Source organism: Bufo bufo, chromosome 3, assembly GCF_905171765.1.
Source record: "Bufo bufo chromosome 3, aBufBuf1.1, whole genome shotgun sequence".
Classification (NCBI taxonomy): Eukaryota; Metazoa; Chordata; class Amphibia; order Anura; family Bufonidae; genus Bufo; species Bufo bufo.
This window is the reverse complement of record NC_053391.1, coordinates 293,218,327-293,237,380: the sequence shown is the minus strand read 5'-3', so window position 1 is coordinate 293,237,380 and position 19,054 is coordinate 293,218,327. Positions and strand designations below refer to the sequence as shown.

The 19,054-nt window shown below is 39.6% G+C and overlaps 1 protein-coding gene across 1 annotated transcript in view; it reads right to left on the bottom strand.

Moving 5' to 3' along the window:
* Window positions 1-12,677: 12,677 nt before the first annotated feature.
* Window positions 12,678-19,054, bottom strand: part of ACACA (acetyl-CoA carboxylase alpha) — a 993,014-nt gene continuing 986,637 nt past the window's right edge. The window contains exon 55 of the mRNA XM_040424192.1: window positions 12,678-15,325. Coding sequence (XP_040280126.1) covers window positions 15,199-15,325 — 127 coding nt within the window. The 3' untranslated portion in view covers window positions 12,678-15,198. The remainder of the gene's footprint in view (window positions 15,326-19,054) is intronic.

Genomic DNA, 19,054 nt, shown 5'->3' with positions numbered 1-19,054 from the left:
ATGATTCATATATACTATGTGATATTGATGTATTATAACCAAATATTATTACTGTATCTTTATATATCTGTATCTCACTGAGAGGATATATTCTAGTGGATATAGAGAATGTTAAGTTGAATTTTCTTAAATATGGTTTATTTTAGAGGAGCTGATGTTATTTCAAACATCATCACTCAATCGCTGAGACAGTTAAGATACACAATCCAGGAAAACATTATACTCCTATCTGCCCCATAAATTCAGGGATTAGGGAAACTTCTGATACCGCCAGTCAGTCTGAGCAAAGTGTCAGAAAGAGTCCCTCCTAATTGATTTAAGGTGGGAAAGGTCAAAGTTTAAGTGGTAATAAAACAATATACATGTGTTAATTCTTAAAATATTTAAAATTGTTATATGATACAACAGTGCCATCAAGTGGTAGATGGGCAGAAGTTTCTAAGGAATGTCAATTAAATGACATCATCCCCATGTTTAACATACGTCACACCCACCTTATCTAATTGGTAATCCCTAATCCAAGAGGGGATGGGCATAGATAAGGATTGGGATATCTGATCCAGTTTTGGTAGATCAAGACACTTCACAAACCTCACAAAAAGAAAAACTTCACAAGGACTTCACAAAGGAACACTTTACAAAGATTCATTCATCAGCATCACTTCACACGTCAGGAACGTACCATAGGACGGGACATATCTAAATCTTGGAAAGCTGGGTCCATTCTAAAAGCTCTTTATCCCAAAGCCAGGGGTAATGTATAATCAATTTCATTTGCAGTAATTATAAATCGCTCCAATTGGCATATAGTTGAGACCCCATTATTAGTGGGTCAATAGTGTTAAAACAATAATTTTATGGGAAATTTTAATGAACGTGCACATCATTAGAATTCCTGTAATATTGATATCAGAGTGGAATCTCTGATCGGATATTATTATCCGTAGTTAGGCCAACGGGCGTATTTATAAGGTGTCTCTTACTGCCATATTCTTTGATTGAGCATAAGGGATTTTCCACAGATTCATTTCTATTGTTTTTGTTGTTACATTATAATAATCGGTATACTAATCGGTAATAATTTGAATAACATTATATTGTACTTGGTGTACTAAATTAAGTGAGCCCGGCGTAAACGGCGGAGCATCATCTTGTGGTCAATTTTGATATTATCCTTGTATTCATTTGTATGCCATTTTGAATGCATGTATTTATTTGTAATAAATTATATTTTATATAATTAATTGTACGCTGTTTCATTATCTGCACAAATTAACTTTAGATCTCATCAATAAAAGAACTGGCGTTTATATGTCCGCCAATTAAATTTTTAATTTTTAATTTTTCATATTTCATAAAAATATGAAATCATAATTTTTATGATTTCATATCTTATATGAAATAAATACCCGACAGTAGAAGGGGGGGGGGGTACTGTCATGCCCTGCTCAGGCTATGTGTGGAGGTCTGTCAGATTAGCAGCACGTATCTACCCTTTTGGAGTCAAGCTAGATCGGCCTCCCTTCAGGTACACTGGGTGGGGTCATTGATTTCAGTTTAAATCACACCCACTCCCAGTGTTCCCTGTGGGTTATAGCTTCTGTCTGGCTCTGTGTATGCAAGGAAGGGAGGATTGGCTGTTCCTGCTCAGAAAGATAAGTTGGTTTTTTGTTCTCTTGTTGTTTGCTGTCTTGGCTGTTAGAGAGACGCCTGCCCCTCCAGGTTCGGAGGGAGCAGGCTGCCTCTATTCCCCTTTCACCATCTTAGGGATTTTAGGGTATTTTCAGCCCAGGCACAAGGACACGTTATTCCCACCTTAAGGGTCCGAACGTGGTCATAGCGGTATAGGGAGAGCTGGTAGGGATTTGTCAGGAGGTGACCTTGATCCCCAGCTTCTCGCCTAAAAACTTGTTTGTCTATCTTTCTGTGTATCTTATACCCTGTCCGCCGTGACAGATGCATTCTGAACGGATCCTTATCCATTCAGAATGCATTGGGGCTGAACTGATCTGTTTTTAACCGTTTGTGAGATCCCTGAAAAGGAATCTCACAAACGGAATTCAAAACGCCAGTGTGAAAGTATCCTAACATGACATTTTTCTTGCATGGTGTACACCACAATAACAAAACCTATAAAGTAATAGCTTTTTTTAATCCTGCTTCCCAAAAAGTGAACTAAAAAGTTATCAAAAAGTCATATGTACCCCAAAACAGAACCAAAGGTAATGGCAACTCCTCCCACAAAAAAATTAGCCCTCTCACAACTCCGTCGAGAGAAAAAGTATGGTTCTCAGAAAATGACTATACTAATACCCCAGAGGCTGTTGATGGCACCCATAAACCAGTTCATGAAAATCTGCGCTGCAAAAGCCAGAAGGGGCCTTTATCTTCTGAACCCTGCAGTGTACCCAAACAGCAGTTTACGTCCACATTTATGGCATTTCAGTACATGGTAGAACCCACCTAACAATTTAAAGGGTGTGGTGTGTCTTAGATGGTACCAGCTAGGCACAGCTTATTGCTCATTTAAATGCCATATCTGTGGAAAACTTGCAATTTTCATTTTGCACAGTCCCCTGCTTATTAAGTTCCACAAAACAACTGTGATGTCAAAATGCTCACTCCACCCCTTAATTGGGGGGTGCAGTTTCCAAAATGAGGTTACTCATGGGGTGTTTCCCAATAGAAATCACCTATCAATTCAAGTAGTTTGGTGTGAGTCTCAGATAGCACTAGCTGAGCACAACATATTGGGCAGTGAAATGCCATATCTGTGGAAAACCTGCATTGTCATTTTGCACGGTCCACTGCGCATTAATTTCTGCTAAATACCTGTGGCATCAAAATGCTCACTTCCACCAATTAATAAATACTTTAATGGATGTAGTTTCCGATATAGGGTCACTTCTCAGGGGTTCCATTTATTATTTCACCTCAGAGCCTCGGTTGTCAGCACAAGATGTGTAAATCACCACGTTGGTCCTCAAATGTGGATGATGCTCTGTTACTCCTGAGCCCTATTGTATGTCCAGGTAAAAGATTAGGGCCACATTTAAGGTGTTTATAAAATCAGGAAGAACAGCATAATAAGAGGGCTTGCTTTTCACACTGGCACACTTTATTGGGCATTGAACTGGCATATCTGTGTAAAAATTGCATTTTTTTACTTTGCACCATCAGCTATTAATTACTTTTTGGAAAAACACCTATTGGGTCAAAATGCTCACTAAACCTCTGGCTAAATAGGGTGTGATTTCTAAAATGGGGTCACCTTTTTATTTCACCTCAGAGCCTCTGCATTTGTTGGCCAGTGCTGTGTAAATCGCCAAACTAGGCCTCAAATGCACATGGTGTTCTTTGCGTTCTGAACCATGCAGTGTGCCCAAACAGCAATTTACAACCACATATGGGGTGTTGCCGTATTCAGGAGAAAATGGGTAACAAATTATTGGGTGCTTTTTCTCCTGTCACCAATTGTGAAAATGAAAAATCTGTGGATAAACATTTTATTGGAAAAAATTAAATTTTTCATTTTCACAGCCAAGTGTTTCTAAATTCTATGAAAAGCCTGTCTGGTCAAAGCACTCACTACACCCCTCAATAAATTCCTTTAGGGTGTAGTATCCAAAATGGGGTAAAATTTTGGGGACTTCTACTGTTGGGGCACCATAAGGTCTCTTCAGATGTGACTTGGTGCCCGAAAGCCATTTTAGCAAAATCTGCCCTCCAAAAGCCATATGAGATTCCTTCCCTTCTGAGCCTTGCAGTGTGCCAAACAGCAGTTTATAATCACATATCGGGTATTGCTATGTTCAGGAAAAAATGGGTACCCCTTGTGAAAAATAAAATGTGGGTGTAAAGCAACATTTTATTGGAAGAAATAATTTTATTTTTATTTTCACAGGCATATGTTTTAAATTCTATGACCTCCCATGGGGTCAAAGGTCTCATTGCATATGTTTTAAATTCTATGACCTCCCATGGGGTCAAAGGTCTCATTACATCCCTCCAAAAATTCCTTGAGGGTTGTGGTTTCTAAAATGCCATTTCTGGGTGGTATATTTACATACACTGAACAAAAATATAAGGTCAACACTTTTTGCTCCCATTTTGCATGAGCTGAACTCAAAGATCTGAAACATTTTCTACATACACAAAAGACCCATTGCTCTCAAATATTGTTCACAAATCTGTCTAAATCTGTGTTAGTGAGCACTTCTCCTTTGCCGAGATAATCCATCCCACCTCACAGGTAAGGCATATCAAGGTGCTGATTAGACAGCATGAATATTGCACAGGAGTGCCTTAGACTGCCCACAATAAAAGGCCATGTCACAGATGTTGCAACGTTTGAGGGAGCATGCAATTGGCATGCTGACTGCAGGAATGTCTACCAGAGCTGTTGCCCGTGCAATTAATGTTCATTTCTCTACCAAAAGCCGTCTCCAAAGGCGTTTCAGAGAATTTGGCAGTACATCCAACCATCCAGCATATTCACCTCCATGATCGTCTGAGACCACCCACCCGGACAGCTGCAGCAACAATCGGTTTGCATAGAATTTCTGCACAAACTGTCACAAACCGTCTCAGGGAAACTCATCTGCATGCTCGTTGTCCTCATCAGGGTCTGGACCTGACTGCAGTTTGTCGTTGTAACCAACTTGAGTGGGCAAATGCTCACATTTGATGGCGTCTGGCACATTGGAGAGGCGTTCTGTTCATGGATGAGTCCCGGTTTTCACTGTTCAGGGCAGATGACAGACAGACTGTGTGGGTGAGCGGTTTGCCGACGTCAATGTTGTGGATCAAGGGGACCGTAGTGGCGGTGGGGTTATGGTATAGGCAGGCATATGTAATGGACAATGAACACAGGTGCATTTGATTGATGGCATTTTGAATGCACAGATATACCGTGACGAGATCCTGAGGCCCATTGTTGTGCCATTCATCCACAACCATCATCTCATGTTGCAGCATGATAACGCACGGCCCCATATTACAAGAATCTGTACATAATTCCTGGAAGCTGAAAACATTGCAGTTCTTGCATGGCCAGCATACTCACCGGACATGTCACCCATTGAGCATGTTTCCATGCTCTGGATCGGCGTATACGACAACGTGTTCCAGTTCCTGCCAATATTCTGCAACTTTGCACAGCTATTGAAGGGGAGTGCACCAACATTCCACAGGCCACAATCAACAACCTGATCAACTCTATGCAACGGAGATGTGTTGCACTGCGTGGGGCAAATGGTGGCCACACCAGATACTGACTGGTTTTCTGACCTCCCCCCCACCCCTCATGTAAGGCAAAAATGTGCACATTTCTGAGTGTTCTTTTATTGTGGGCAGTCTAAGGCACACCTGCGCAATATCCATGCTGTCTAATCAGCACCTTGATATGCCACACCTGTGAGGTGGGATGGATTATCTCGGCAAAGAAGAAGTGCTCACTAACTCAGATTTAGACAGATTTGTGAATATTTGAGAGTAATGAGTCTTTTGTGTATGTAGAAAATGTTTCAGATCTTTGAGTTCAGCTCATGCAAAATGGGAGCAAAACCGAAAGTGTTGCATTTATATTTTCGTTTACTGTATGTAAACATATCAACTCAAATTCACCACTAACATGAGAAAATAATCTCAGAATCGCTTGGATGAGTAAAAAAACATTCAAAAGTTATTACCACATGAAATGATAAAAGCTTAAAACAATTTGACCATGTCAGGAAGGTTAAAATTGGCAGTGTCTGGAAGATGTTTAATCATCGTTTATGGGCAGCAGATCATACTGTGTAAACAGGGATTTGTTGCCCAAAAACAATGAATGTGCATATGGACGAATGATTGCAGTAGCCATCGTGCATCCTCATACAGAGGAGGTGATTGCTGCATGTAAATGCAACTCTTACCTCCCCTGACGAGCAGACAATTATCAAGACGGAAAGGTTTCTTCCTAATAATTGCCTTCTCAGATAGCGGATGTAAATGTGCCTTTATTCATTTCCCGTTCTTTTTACGGCAATTTTACATAATTTTAATGATAGAAGCTATAGTAAAGATATAGCTGAACACATTAAAACTCTGTTATCATTTAATTCAGCAGACTGACATTTACTACTAGAATTTAGTTTATTACCAATAATTTCCCCATTGGTGTGTCATTAGTGTAACATTATGCAGCAAGAGCACCCTTAGTACACCAATATAGGGAGCTTACATTAAACTCAATAATAAATCTGACTTCAGTAAGCACCAAAGCCACCTCCCCTTGTGCGAAGCCAGAGTTTTTGTCACAGTGTAGGGGAGGGGAGGAACACCAGAATGACAACAGAAGGAAAATGACCAGGAACTAGGCCTCAAGGCTAGGGAAAGGGAAATGGTGACCACCTAAGGAAACCCTAAAGCTAGCCCTGACTCCTATCAGTATGAATTGACCCTGAAGGTGGGAATATTCATACACCGGAAACCTAGGCCCTAGTAACCCTGAAACGCCCTAGGATTAGTGACTGGGTCTGAGTCTACTGGTTCCTTCCCAGATGAACGAACCAGCATCTCCCTGAGGCCTAGTAAACAACAAGCAAATGGGAGCAACAAAATACCAAGAGAAGTACACTTATCTTCAATAGAAAATGGATGAGTAGGAACTCAGATGAGGACAACACACCAGCTCTTCCAACTCCAGGCAGATAATATCAACCGCATGGTATGAAGTGTGAGTCCAGACTAAATAGAGAAGCAGTAATGACCACAAGCTACACCTGAGACAAGAGGTGTGGTCATTACCAACAACAACACGTGTAAACAGATAGGCTGTCAGATAACCTAACAAGCAGCCTGTCTCTCAGATCTTCTAAGCTCTGTCACTGGAGGGACAGTGACAGTTTTATCAATGAACACTATAGCTCTGACCCAGGGGCGTACATAGAAATCATTGGGCCCCATAGCAAGAATCTGAATTGGGCCCCCTAACTCTGCCCACCACCTGCCCTGGCCCATCCCACCACCTGCCCTGGCTCCTCCCCTGCCACACCCCTTTGTATTCCTACTGACCCAGAGAATGAAGGGCACAGGTAAGTTTTGCCGCAAAGGGAACATCGTAGGAACAAAACCCGTAAAACAGTGGAGACATAATTATTTTTTTTCAATTCCATTCCATTCCATTCCAATTTGGAATTTTTGGTCTGCTTCCCACTACATTGCATGCCATATTAAAGTACAACTTGTACCGCAAATAATAAGCCCTCATATGGATATGTGAACGGAAAAATAAAAAAGTTAAGGCTCAAGGAAGATAGGGAAGAAAAATTTAAATGCAAAAATGAAAAAAACCCCAGTATCTTAATGGTTAAAAGGGTTATCCAACCCCTATTATGCCTCCCAAAATGCAATAGTTCTTCACCCTTATGGCCCCAGAATACACCACATGCCCCCTCCCCTCACAGCAATGAGTTCCCCTAACTCATGACATCTGAGAGTGTTAAAAACCCGAAGTGTGGGATTCCTCTTCAGGCGCGCTTTCCCCCAGCAGAGATCGGGAAAAGCATCATGTTCTATAAATAAGCCACAGCCTGTACTAGGCTTCCAGGCTCATTGTTAGTATATCCCAGTTTAGGCCACTAGGTGGCAGCCCTAAACTGTGATATAGTGATTTCTATACAGACTAATGGAGCAATTTACATCTGATGATTGTAATTTGTGGTCCACTTGGAAACTTAACAAAAAGTTAAAAAAAATGTGAATTTTTTTTTTGAAAATATTAAAAATAAAAAAATAAATCACCACCATTCCCCAAAATAAATTTTTTTTTTAAAAATTTCATTATGTGCATCGCCACATGCGAAAACGCCCATACTATTAAAATATTTTAAAAAGTTAGCCCATATGGTTAATAGCATAACATAATTTTTTTTAAAAAAGGCCGATTTGCGTTTTTTTAATCACTTTAAAATTGAAATAAAAAGTGATCAAGTCATGCACACCTCAAAATGGTATTGTCAAAAATGACAGATCGTCCCATAAAAAATGATCTCCGTAGACATAACTATACAAAAGTTGTGAGGGTCAGAATATCGCGATGAAAAGAAAAAAAAAATATTTATGAAGTGAGTCCTGTGTATTTAAGTTTCATTTAGACTCTATTTTTAAAATGTTTCTGTGGGGATTTGAACTCACAACCATCTACATTAAAGGCAAGAACATTAAACACTGGGCTATAGAGTTTAATGCTAAGTCATTACTGAAAAACCTCATAGAAGTTTCTCTTGTATTGAAAACCTCATAGAAGTTTATCTTCTATGACACACTTATCACTGAGCGCTATAGCCCAGTGGTTAGGATTCTTTTCTTTAATGTAGATGGTTGTAAGTTCGAATCCTCAAACATTTCAAAAATAGTGTCTAAATTAGACTTGTATACACAGGGTGCCCCCCAAGCATAGTGACCATGCTTGGGAATACCCCTTTCACGTTCATAACACATCCATATATGGAGTCAGAGCAGGGACTCCTAAGCCAGGAAATTCCACACTCTGGGCCTCTGACTGAGCATAGGGGAAGCAAGCAGGGCCCGGAACAGAAGAAAAGTGGACGGGGCCTTCCTTTCGCTCTGGACCCCCCTGTACCACGGGCCCCATAGCAGCTGCGCCACTGCTCTGACCTCTTAAACTGTATAGTGAGTTTTTAAGGAAATGAATCAGCACAGATTATGTAAATTTTAAAATCGCTATAAAACGTGCACTGTATTTTTATTTAAAGTAAAGATTAGAAGACATTTCAGGCATTCATAGAGGTTAAACAAATGGAATTATCTTTGAAGTTAAATAAATAACACAGATAGGAAAGTGTATTTTATTGTTTGTTGAGGTATTTGCAACAAGTACAGTATTATATAGGAATCCAGTTTTTCCAGATATACCTTGTAATGATGTACATTTTCATTTTTTAAACATTTCACCACTTACAGCTGCACAAAAAAGTGTAGCCTCTATTAACATGTAAAGCAAAGCAAAAATTCAGCTGCAGCTTATCTTCAGTCTAGAGACTATGCTAAACTAACAATTTAGCTCCGTCTTACTGGCATCGGAACGGAAATGTTTTTCAACCTTGGTAACAGGAAGGCATGATAAATCTGCATTTAGCTTTGTATTTCAATAGAGAGAAGACATACATAATATGATAAGTACAGACATATATACTGACACAAAATATGTAATTACACATATAGATATTCTAAGCTCTGTTTTATCAGCATTCTGTCATTTTTCCAGCCATAAGTCAAATACATGCAGTAACAAAATATAAGATCGTATTTTTTCATTTTTTTTTATTTTTAGGTTTTATGGACTTTTAGAGGGAAAAACTATGGAAAAATATGGCAGTGTAAATAGCTCCATTTCTGCGTTAAACATTACATATGCTTGCGAGTTTGAGTAAAAGGAAGATGAAAAGGCTGCTTTTACACAGTGTTTGGTCAGTGTTTGATCAATGATTTCCATCACTGATTGTGAGCCAAAAACAGGAGTGAATCCTACCCCGACATAAGTTGTAATGAAAAAGTCTACACCTGTATCTGTTTTTCACCCTTTCGTGATTTTGACTCACAATCCTTGATGGCAATCACTGATCAAAAACTGATTGTGTGAAAGTAACCTAAGGCCAATTCCACAAGCATGTATTCAGCCCAGGAAACATACCCCCTATGATGGCTGTATTTCCTGGACTGAAGACTGATCCTCTGATCGAGCTCACAGCATCATAATGATTTACTAAACTGTATTCACTGTATTATGTGAACACAATTCAATAAACCTGCAGTCAGGCAGGATCAGAAATAATTATAATGCTGTGAATTCAGCCCAGGAAATGTAGCCATCACACAAAGTGTTTCTTGGACCAAAACCGCTCGTGTGAAATTGGCATAAAGAAAACACTTATAATGCTACTCAATGTTTTATATAAACTGTGAAATGTTTTTAAAATATCCAAAATTCGACTTTAGGCTAGAATCATAAATGCAGTTTTTGTGGATTTTTTTTTTTTAGCCAAATGTTATATTCACACACAACAATTCACACACAAGTGCTTTATTTGGGAATTTTTAGTTTTAAACTATGCTGTGATTTTACTTTAACAGAAAAAATGCAAAATAAAAAATGTAATATATATGCACTGTGAGTAAATTAATATTTCCATGGAAACAATCTATTAGTGTTCTTGAAATGAAAAATAGAATAAAACAATACAATGGCATATACAACATTTTTTAAATAGGGTAATATCACAGCATAACACCTTTGAAAGAAACCTGTTAATGTAATTATTCAACTGTCTACATTTACCCTAGAGGTTACAAAGATTGGATACCTGTTCACTGAATATTTAAGTGACATAAATAAAACAATCTTCAAAACAATGAGAAATGTGTGCTATTAAAAAATGTTCTATGACAACTTCCCATGAACAGTTTCGCTCTTGCCTGCAATCTATTATTTATGTCCTAAATACTTGTTGATTTATCTGTACCTTTTAAATTAGTAAAACATGTCATATTTATTAAAAAGCATAATACTAGTCAGATTCTACTACTGTATCCCATAAAATGTACCTTTAACTGTAGATATTAGGTACATTTACTACCTAACCCCTTTCAATAAAGATTGCCTACACTCATTTACAGTAAATTATTAACTAGCAACAAGAAAAGTTACACAGAAAATTAGCAGAACAGTTATTTACTGCTTCCCTATATACATGTACAATGATGTCAGCAGAACTCTCAGTGTCATATTAAGACTAACGAACGCAATTATTGTTACATCAGGATATTTCAAACAACCTGTACTGTTAGATCAATACAAAAATTCTAAGCAGTATGCCATTACTTTATTATAACATACATTTGAACTGTTTAAACAAGCTGAGAACATAAAAATACGTGGATGGGAACATAAAGCTGAGAACATAAAAAGTTTATACAAACTATATAAAAAAAGTAAAAGTAAAATCATTGCAATCAACTTGCAGCTTTACCACAAAATGACCTATCCTTAAATAGGTTGTCTCATCTTACCATTACTAAGGTGAGATGAGACACAGTTCCGACCACCTCCAGGTCGGGAAACAATGGAGCACTCCGGCACTCTGCTGTTTCAGTAGCTCCTATTGCCGTGCATGAGAGCTACTTAAACAGCGTAGCACAGCAAGCTATGATGCTTCCCTAACTCAGAAACAGTATAGTTTGCTGTCCTATGCTGTTTCAGTAGCTCTCATGCACAGAAATAAGAGCTACTGAAACAGCAGAGCACCGGAGCACTCTGCTGTTTTCCGTCCAGGAGGTGTTCGGAACGGTGTCTCATCTTGCCTTAGTAACGGCGAGATCCGCCAACCCCTTTAAACATGGACACTAAAGTACATGCCACACTAAACTGAATATCAGTGCTCTAAGACACATCATAACCCAGAATTGAACATGTGGTAGATATAATGACAAGCCATCATCCTCAGATCTGGCCAGCATATCCAGGACAATATCTGTCATTTACCTGATGAATTGAATAGAAGGATATTACTGGTCACGTAACAGCAACAGTGTAGCAAGTTAACTATAAAGGGGGTAAACTAGCAACACAAACAAAACAAGAAATACAAACAAAATAAATACCTCCAAGAATGTTTATTCTGCAACAAGTATTCATCTTCTGTAAGTCTTCTAAAATGTGTGATTTCCCCCTTAGTGCTGATCCCAATAAAGATTATGACAGATATTGGGGAGGTGCAGACCTGTGGCCATGACTCTACTTGTATACTGCAATTAAAGGGGTTGTCTGAATTATTTTTTTGTTCTATGTTCCTAACTAGGCAAATATAACAACTTTAAAATTAACTCACTTTATCTGCAGTGCCTGGTTTATCAGGTTTGACTGAGGGTCACATGACCTGTGATGTCAGCTTCTCTCCCCGCTCTGATAAAGTTTGTTTACAAGCCTGTAAACGAGAAGTCACTGTGCTGGCCACACCCTCCTTCACTCCCGGGCTGTCTGCTCTCTCCTAAGATTCTTAACCCCTTTAGCTGCACATACTTGGTAGCTGCAGGCAGTGATGATTCTGGGCACAGGAGCTGACAGACTAGAGAGAGCATTGCACAAGAAGGTAGGGGAAATATCCTGTGTGTATTAGCAGTGTCATTCTACAGGTGGGACTTGTAGTTCTACACTTACAAGTTGCTAATGGCTAAGGGCAGCTCTTGTATCCACTCCCTTAGCAGTGTCATTATACAGCTGGGACTTGTAGTCCTACACATACAACATTCTGCTGAGTCTCCCAGCAGGCAGACATGTCACTCAGGGCAGCTCTTGTAGCCACTCCCTTAGCAGTGTCATTATACAACTGGGACTTGTAGTCCTACACATACAACATGCTGCTGATTCTTCCAGCAGGCAGACATGTCACTCAGGGCAGCTCTTGTAGCCACTCCCTTAGCAGTGTCATTCTACAGCTGAGATTTGTTTTCCTACACATACAACATGCTGCTGAGTCTCCCAGCAGTCAGACATGTCACTCAGGGCAGCACTTGTAGCCACTCCCTTAGCAGTGCCGGGGGAGGGGCAGAGATTGTTTTTATTGCATGTAAACAAAGGGCCAGAAAAGAACCAGGGAAATTAGGAAATATATATATATATTTTGCATAAAACTTGCTTAGCTTAGTTATATATTGCTGCCCATCAGATTTTCAGTGCTATATTATTTTTTTTCATAACTCAGACAACCCCTTTAATATAACATTGCAAGCACTCCAACACAACATTCATAGCATAGTAATGTAATGGGACTAAAATACAGACTCGGCATGTTAACTACAGATCAACTGGTGTAAGAAGAGGGCATAAGACCAGGAAAAGAATCACTCAGAAGAAGCTAAACAACAGAAAGAACATGGTCTAGTAAGACATATGGATAGAAATAATCAAAACTTCAACTATGACATCCCAGGAAACAAATGTGAAAGTCAATGAAAAACAGAATAAATATAATTCTAAAACACTGAAATATTAAAACACTGTTAAAATATACTAAAAGTCTTAAAATACAGAAAATATTACTATCAAAGATCCTGATTCAGAAATCCATTGTCTGTGTACTTCTGTGTATTTGACTGTCTATTACTGTAGTGCTTTGCCAGGTTCTGCTAACAGATCCTCCTTTAATAGAACACTGTCTTCATTCAATACACCATTAACACTATTTCTGCTTTGCTAAGTCTTATGTTGAGAATTTAGCAGTCAAGTGATGACTATAATGTATTTATTCAATGTCACTCTATTTATACTTCGTTCCATCTCTACTGTCTCTACAAGATGGAAAGCTTACGACTTATGGCAGAGAATTGTCATTCTTCACTTTAAAAATGTCTTATATCCTACCTGTGATATACAAATGTGCTCGATGTGCGGCTGCTTTCCTCTCCACACTATTAAATACAGTTTTATTTCATTGTTGCTGGGGCTACTGATACTTATGAGTGGCAGCGAGACACCACTGACAAGAGATGCAGTCACCTGAGCAAATGAAAATAAATTGTGTTTAATACTCCATGGAGAGATGGATTTGATACATTTTAAACATTTGAAGTGTCCTTTAATTTAGTGCTGACACATTTCTCACTATGCATTTGTATAAGTTGATGTGTAGAACTATTATTTTAGAAAGGTCAATGATTATTACGCAATTGCTATTCCTAGTAATGAGATGCTGGGGTATGATATTCTGGGGAGGAGGATGGCCATATCCTACTTTACAACTTGGGTAATTGGCAAATATGTTTGTTATGTCAGGCTGACACTGCAGGCTTCTCTTCCCCTGTAGTTTTTTTTTGCTCATGGTTGCTAACAGAGTTACACAATTTGTGTATAGGTGATTGACATACTTTTTATGTCTACATACTAGTTATATTTCAGTTTAGACACTAAAATGTATAGTTTATAGTTATGCCAATTTTCAGAACAAAAGAGATAATTTATCAAACGGGTGTAAAGTAGAACTGGCTTAGTTGCCCATAGCAACCAATCAGATTCTACCTTCCAAAGGAGCTGTCAAGAATGAAAGGTGGAATCTGATTGGTTGCCATAGGCAAATAAGCCAGTTCTACTTTACACCAGTTTGATAAATGACACCAAAAGTTTCAGAAATTTTGCATAAAATGATCTGACTTCTATTTTTCCACCTTTTAGTTACCACTTCTATATCTCCACATCGGTCATCCTATAACCTCATTTTTACTCATTTTCAAGTGAGGATAAAAGCAGACCACTTGAAAGAAAAAGCCAGTTCCTACACAGTGAAATAGCATCCATGACAATCCTTTTACATTGACTAGTATTGACTCAATATGTCTGCAAAGGACTAAATGTGCTTTGAGGAAAGCTATAGATATATGTCTTGAAGGGACACAGGGGGTCATTTATTAAGACAGGCTTTTTAGACGCTGGTCTTAATAACTCCTATAGCTGGAGGTGGATCAGTCGAAGTTATGAAGAGTCACCGGCCGCTACACAACTTCGGCGGATCCAGCGCCAGCCTAAACGTAAGCCAGCTTCCTTGTTGGCTTACATTTAGACCATTTTCTATGCTTAAAACAGGCATATAAAATGATGAAAGAGAAGGGCTCCATTCGCAACCCTCTTTTTTTCTAGACATGCCGTGAGTGGGGAAAAGTCGCAGATTGCAACGCAAATAACCTTTATAATTGTAGGTGTATTTCTGGATAATAAATAACCCCCACAGTGTTTAAATAAAGTCAGGTCTATGATAGAGCTTGTACTATTAGTGCCTTATACATTGTCACCATATTTGCATGTTCTCAGGAGAAGCCATGAAGTATATACACCAGAATAAATTTAGAATTGCTTAAACCCCTGGTTACACCTCCTGTCAACTAAGCATGTTTGAAAAATGGAAATCGGCTCTTATCGATAGCTGCTCTGTATTTATCTCCTCTTCTATGCTACACTATATAACTGGATGCATGTTAAAAAAACAAAAAAAACAAACAAAAACCTTTGTATATAAAATACTTTACAAGAAAATAAAAGTATTTTAAAAGGTCCGTGAAGTTGTTAGCAATCGTTTTCAGCTGTGTGTCTTACTTCCTCAATATATGGTTTTATATGTTAAGATTAAACTCCATGATGCAAGACCTCTATGTAGATGTTGGGGAGTCCATGGTTGACAGAATTCTGACAATTTCTGCTCTCTGTGTTGGTGAAATGTGTTGTGTCATGTGAACAATAGAATCCATGGCAACTTCAGGGTTTTCTTGCACCAAGCTGTAAAGATAGCAACATATTATATATGAGCAAAACATTTTTATGAAAAAAAAAAAAAGAAGAATATTGATGGCATAATGTTTATAAATGACAAACAGAACCGGATTTATTGAAATTAATGAGGAAATTTTATAATATTTCAGACACTAATGCTGGACCACTCACTGAATGTCTGAGAATATCTAGTAAGCAATGTCCCAATAATTGGTACAACCATGGCATTGGGGGAGGGTTACTATGCTAAATGTGCCAGAATTCTAACAAAATTTCTCACAAAAATTGACATATATGCCTTGCATAAAATTTATGGGGGTCCTTTATTAAAGGGGTTGTCCAGTTTCAGAGCTGAACCTGGACATCCCTCCATTTTTCCCCCCGGCAGCTCCCCTGACAAGAGCAGAAGTCTGCATAGGGTTTAAAATTCCTACCAAATCTCAGTTGGTGTTCCTGAGAGTCTGTGAACAGGTGAGCTCTTTGCACCAGTTCACATGCGGTGCTGGACGGTGGCCGTCGCAGCTTTTGTGCCGTGCTGGTGGAGTAATGGGACCCAGGGCCTTGGTGGCTTTTTTGCACAGTGGGTGCTGTGTGGCTACTGGGTCCCATTGCCTGCTGGAGCGGTGTGGGGGCGCGGTGGTCGCCGCACTGCGCCGCGCCATAGTTAGAGTAGGTCCCCACTTGAAAGGAGGCGACCTTGTCGTGGTAAGTGGGCCTATGCTGTGTGATCAAACTGTATACTAATGCCTCCTAATAGTGCATAGCAAATTTATGATAATAGTGCTGTATAGCCATTGTTTATCTTGCTTAAATTTAAAACAGTTGTTGTATCAAAAGCATAGTAATGAGGATGTGCGATTTAGATTCTCTCTCACACATTGGATCCTTTATTAAAGGGGTTGTCCAGTTTCAGAGCTGAACCCGGACATCCCTCCATTTTTCTCCCCGGCAGCCCCCCTGACAAGAGCATCGGAGCAGGGCAAAGGCATTTTTTTAAGTTCCGGTGACGTACCGGGGCTCTCCATGGGGCTGCCAGGAACGGCTAGGGCAGCGCTAAAGCCCGCCCATCAGAGCCGGTGACGTCACCGAACACACTGCCGGGCGAAAGTTTTCACCCGGCCATGTGTTATTGAAAAAAAAAGGGCCCTTGCCTTGCGCTATTTAGCGCAGGGCAAGGGAGCACATCTGAACATGAGATTCTCCGATGCTAGCCTCAGGGGGGCTGCCTGGGTGAAAATAAGGGTATGTCACCCGGAAAACCACTTTAAGACCAGTGTTTTAGACGCTGGTCTTAATAACCCCATGTTCTGGCACAGCAGGCTTCAATATAACTTCGGCGCATCCACCACCAGTATAAATCTACGCCAGCTTCCTTGCTGGCTTAAATTTGGACCATTTTCCCCGCCCACACCACACCCCCTTTTTTATACTTTATGTGAGCGGGGAAAAGCCGCAATTTCTGTTAGTAAATCAACCTCTATGTGTTTTCAGAAAATTTGTCTCACTAGACATTGACTAAAATAGGGGCATAGCTTAGCAGAAATGGGCACAACTTATAATAAGGATGTGGTTTAAAATGTGGTAACATGCACCAAAAATACACTAAAGTTTTGTCACAAAATATTATTGTAAAGAAGACCAATCAAGAAGTGGCACAAAGAAAAGTGTATAACATGTCTAGCAAGATGTGCCACATTTATCATACAACCCAACTGTGATAAATTTACCTGATGGGTTTACTTTTAAGGACTATAGGGGTCATTTATTATCCAGAAATACACCTACATTAGACATACTTCTGGCAGAGATTGTGGTGCAACGGTTAGTTGCGCCGCAATCTGCGACTTTTCCCCGCTCACACCAGGTCTAAAAAAGTCGATGTGGAGTGGGGGAGGGGGGGGGGAGGGGATGGGCCTATGGTCTAATTATAAGCCAGCTAGGAAGCGGTCTTATATGCTGTAGTTAAGTAGAGGCCGGAGCCTCTTCATGACTTTGGCCATTTACCCCCTTCCTGACCAAGTCTAATTTTGCAAATCTGATATGTCACTTTATAAGGTAATATTGTAAAAGTGGAGCACTGCACACTAAAATAACTGGTGCCTGCAAAGACTGAGCAGTCATAAACAATAATATAAAATTGCGGCAGATTATTCTCTTGCAATTATGGATAATAAAAGTTCATGATCCAGATATATGATTAAACATAAGCCAAAATAGATAACCACTCTTCCACTCTTGATATTGATCACAGGGGTCTGTGGTCCAGTCCTTCTAACCTCTACCACCAAAAACAGATAAATAAGACCGCTGAGGAAGCATGGACCGAAACATCCGGTCATTGTCAATATCAAGAGTGGTTATCTATTTTGGCTTATGTTCAATCATGTAACTGGATCATGAACTTTGTACAACATTGTTCCAATAAATTATCCATAATTGCAAGAAAATAATGAGTTCCGCAATTTCATATACTTTATAAGGTAATAACTTTGGAATGCTTTTGCTTATTTGTGATACATTGTACAGTACGTCAACTTAAATGGTAAATTTGAGTCAATAGCTTTTACTTTTATTTATAAAAATAAAAATTTGAATTTCTCTGCTTTTAAGTGCCATACAGCCTCACTGCAGGGCTGATCGAGGTCTGAAGAAGACCCGACAGCTTCTTCAGTCTCTGTTTCCTTAGCTGAATACACAGCACTTATTCAGTGCTGTGTATTCAGCGATCTAGAAGGCAGAGACACAGGGGAACAGTCTCTGCCTTCTCTATAAGAAACCCTACTACCCCAACAGTGGGCCCCGGCATTAGCGTGCATCTGCGATCGAGATAAAGCCCGACCCTCCAAGGACGTTTATAGTCTATGGGCGGTCGGTGAAGTGGTTAAGACAGAAACCTTCCAAAATCAGTACCAAAGAAAGCATACTGACATAAAAGGTATGTGCCCTCAAACATAACCATACTTTTGTGAAAATCTGGTTCTCTAATCCTTAGGCTGCCTATACACTGTAAGGATTTGATCATCAAGCTTTCAGATGCAGTTTTGATGCTAAAACTAGGTGTGGATCGCAAAGGGAGAAAACTTCTTAGTCTACAGCTACGGTACATGACAACACTGGTTGCAGTCAGTATTGCAGAGTAGCAGTGATCTAACACTGTTAGATTTCATGCGACTAGCACAGTGATCCCATTCACTTCTATGGGATGACCGCTACTCAGCGATCCTGGCAGTGACAGCTGTCACGCGACCAGTGTTGCCGTGCAGCTGTACCCTAAAGGGCTGATTCTACTTATCCTCTAGCCATCTGAGAGAGAGCATGAGAAATTCTTCTTTTTGTGCAAATATGGTTTAAAGCAAACTGTGGACAGGGCTGCTACTGGTGCATCTAATTTCATTCGTCATCACCACCAGCTGTGACATCTCAGGGACTATTAAGCAAACAAGAGGGAGGGGCTGGTGGAATTACTGGCAGAGCGATTTCACACTAAACAGGGTAGTCTTGACCATGGTGCATCAAAAAACATATTTCCATAAAAATGAAAAAACACTTCTCAGGATTAGAGGACTGAATTTTCATAATAGACACATGGGTATGTTCCAGGATACCTACCCTATATGGTGGTATGCTTACTTTGAAATAAATTTTGGATGCAACAGACTGCCTAAAAACTGGTGCCAGACTGTAGACCTCAGCAAAAACAGCCACTCTGTTTGTTCATGTCTTTACAGCAGTATG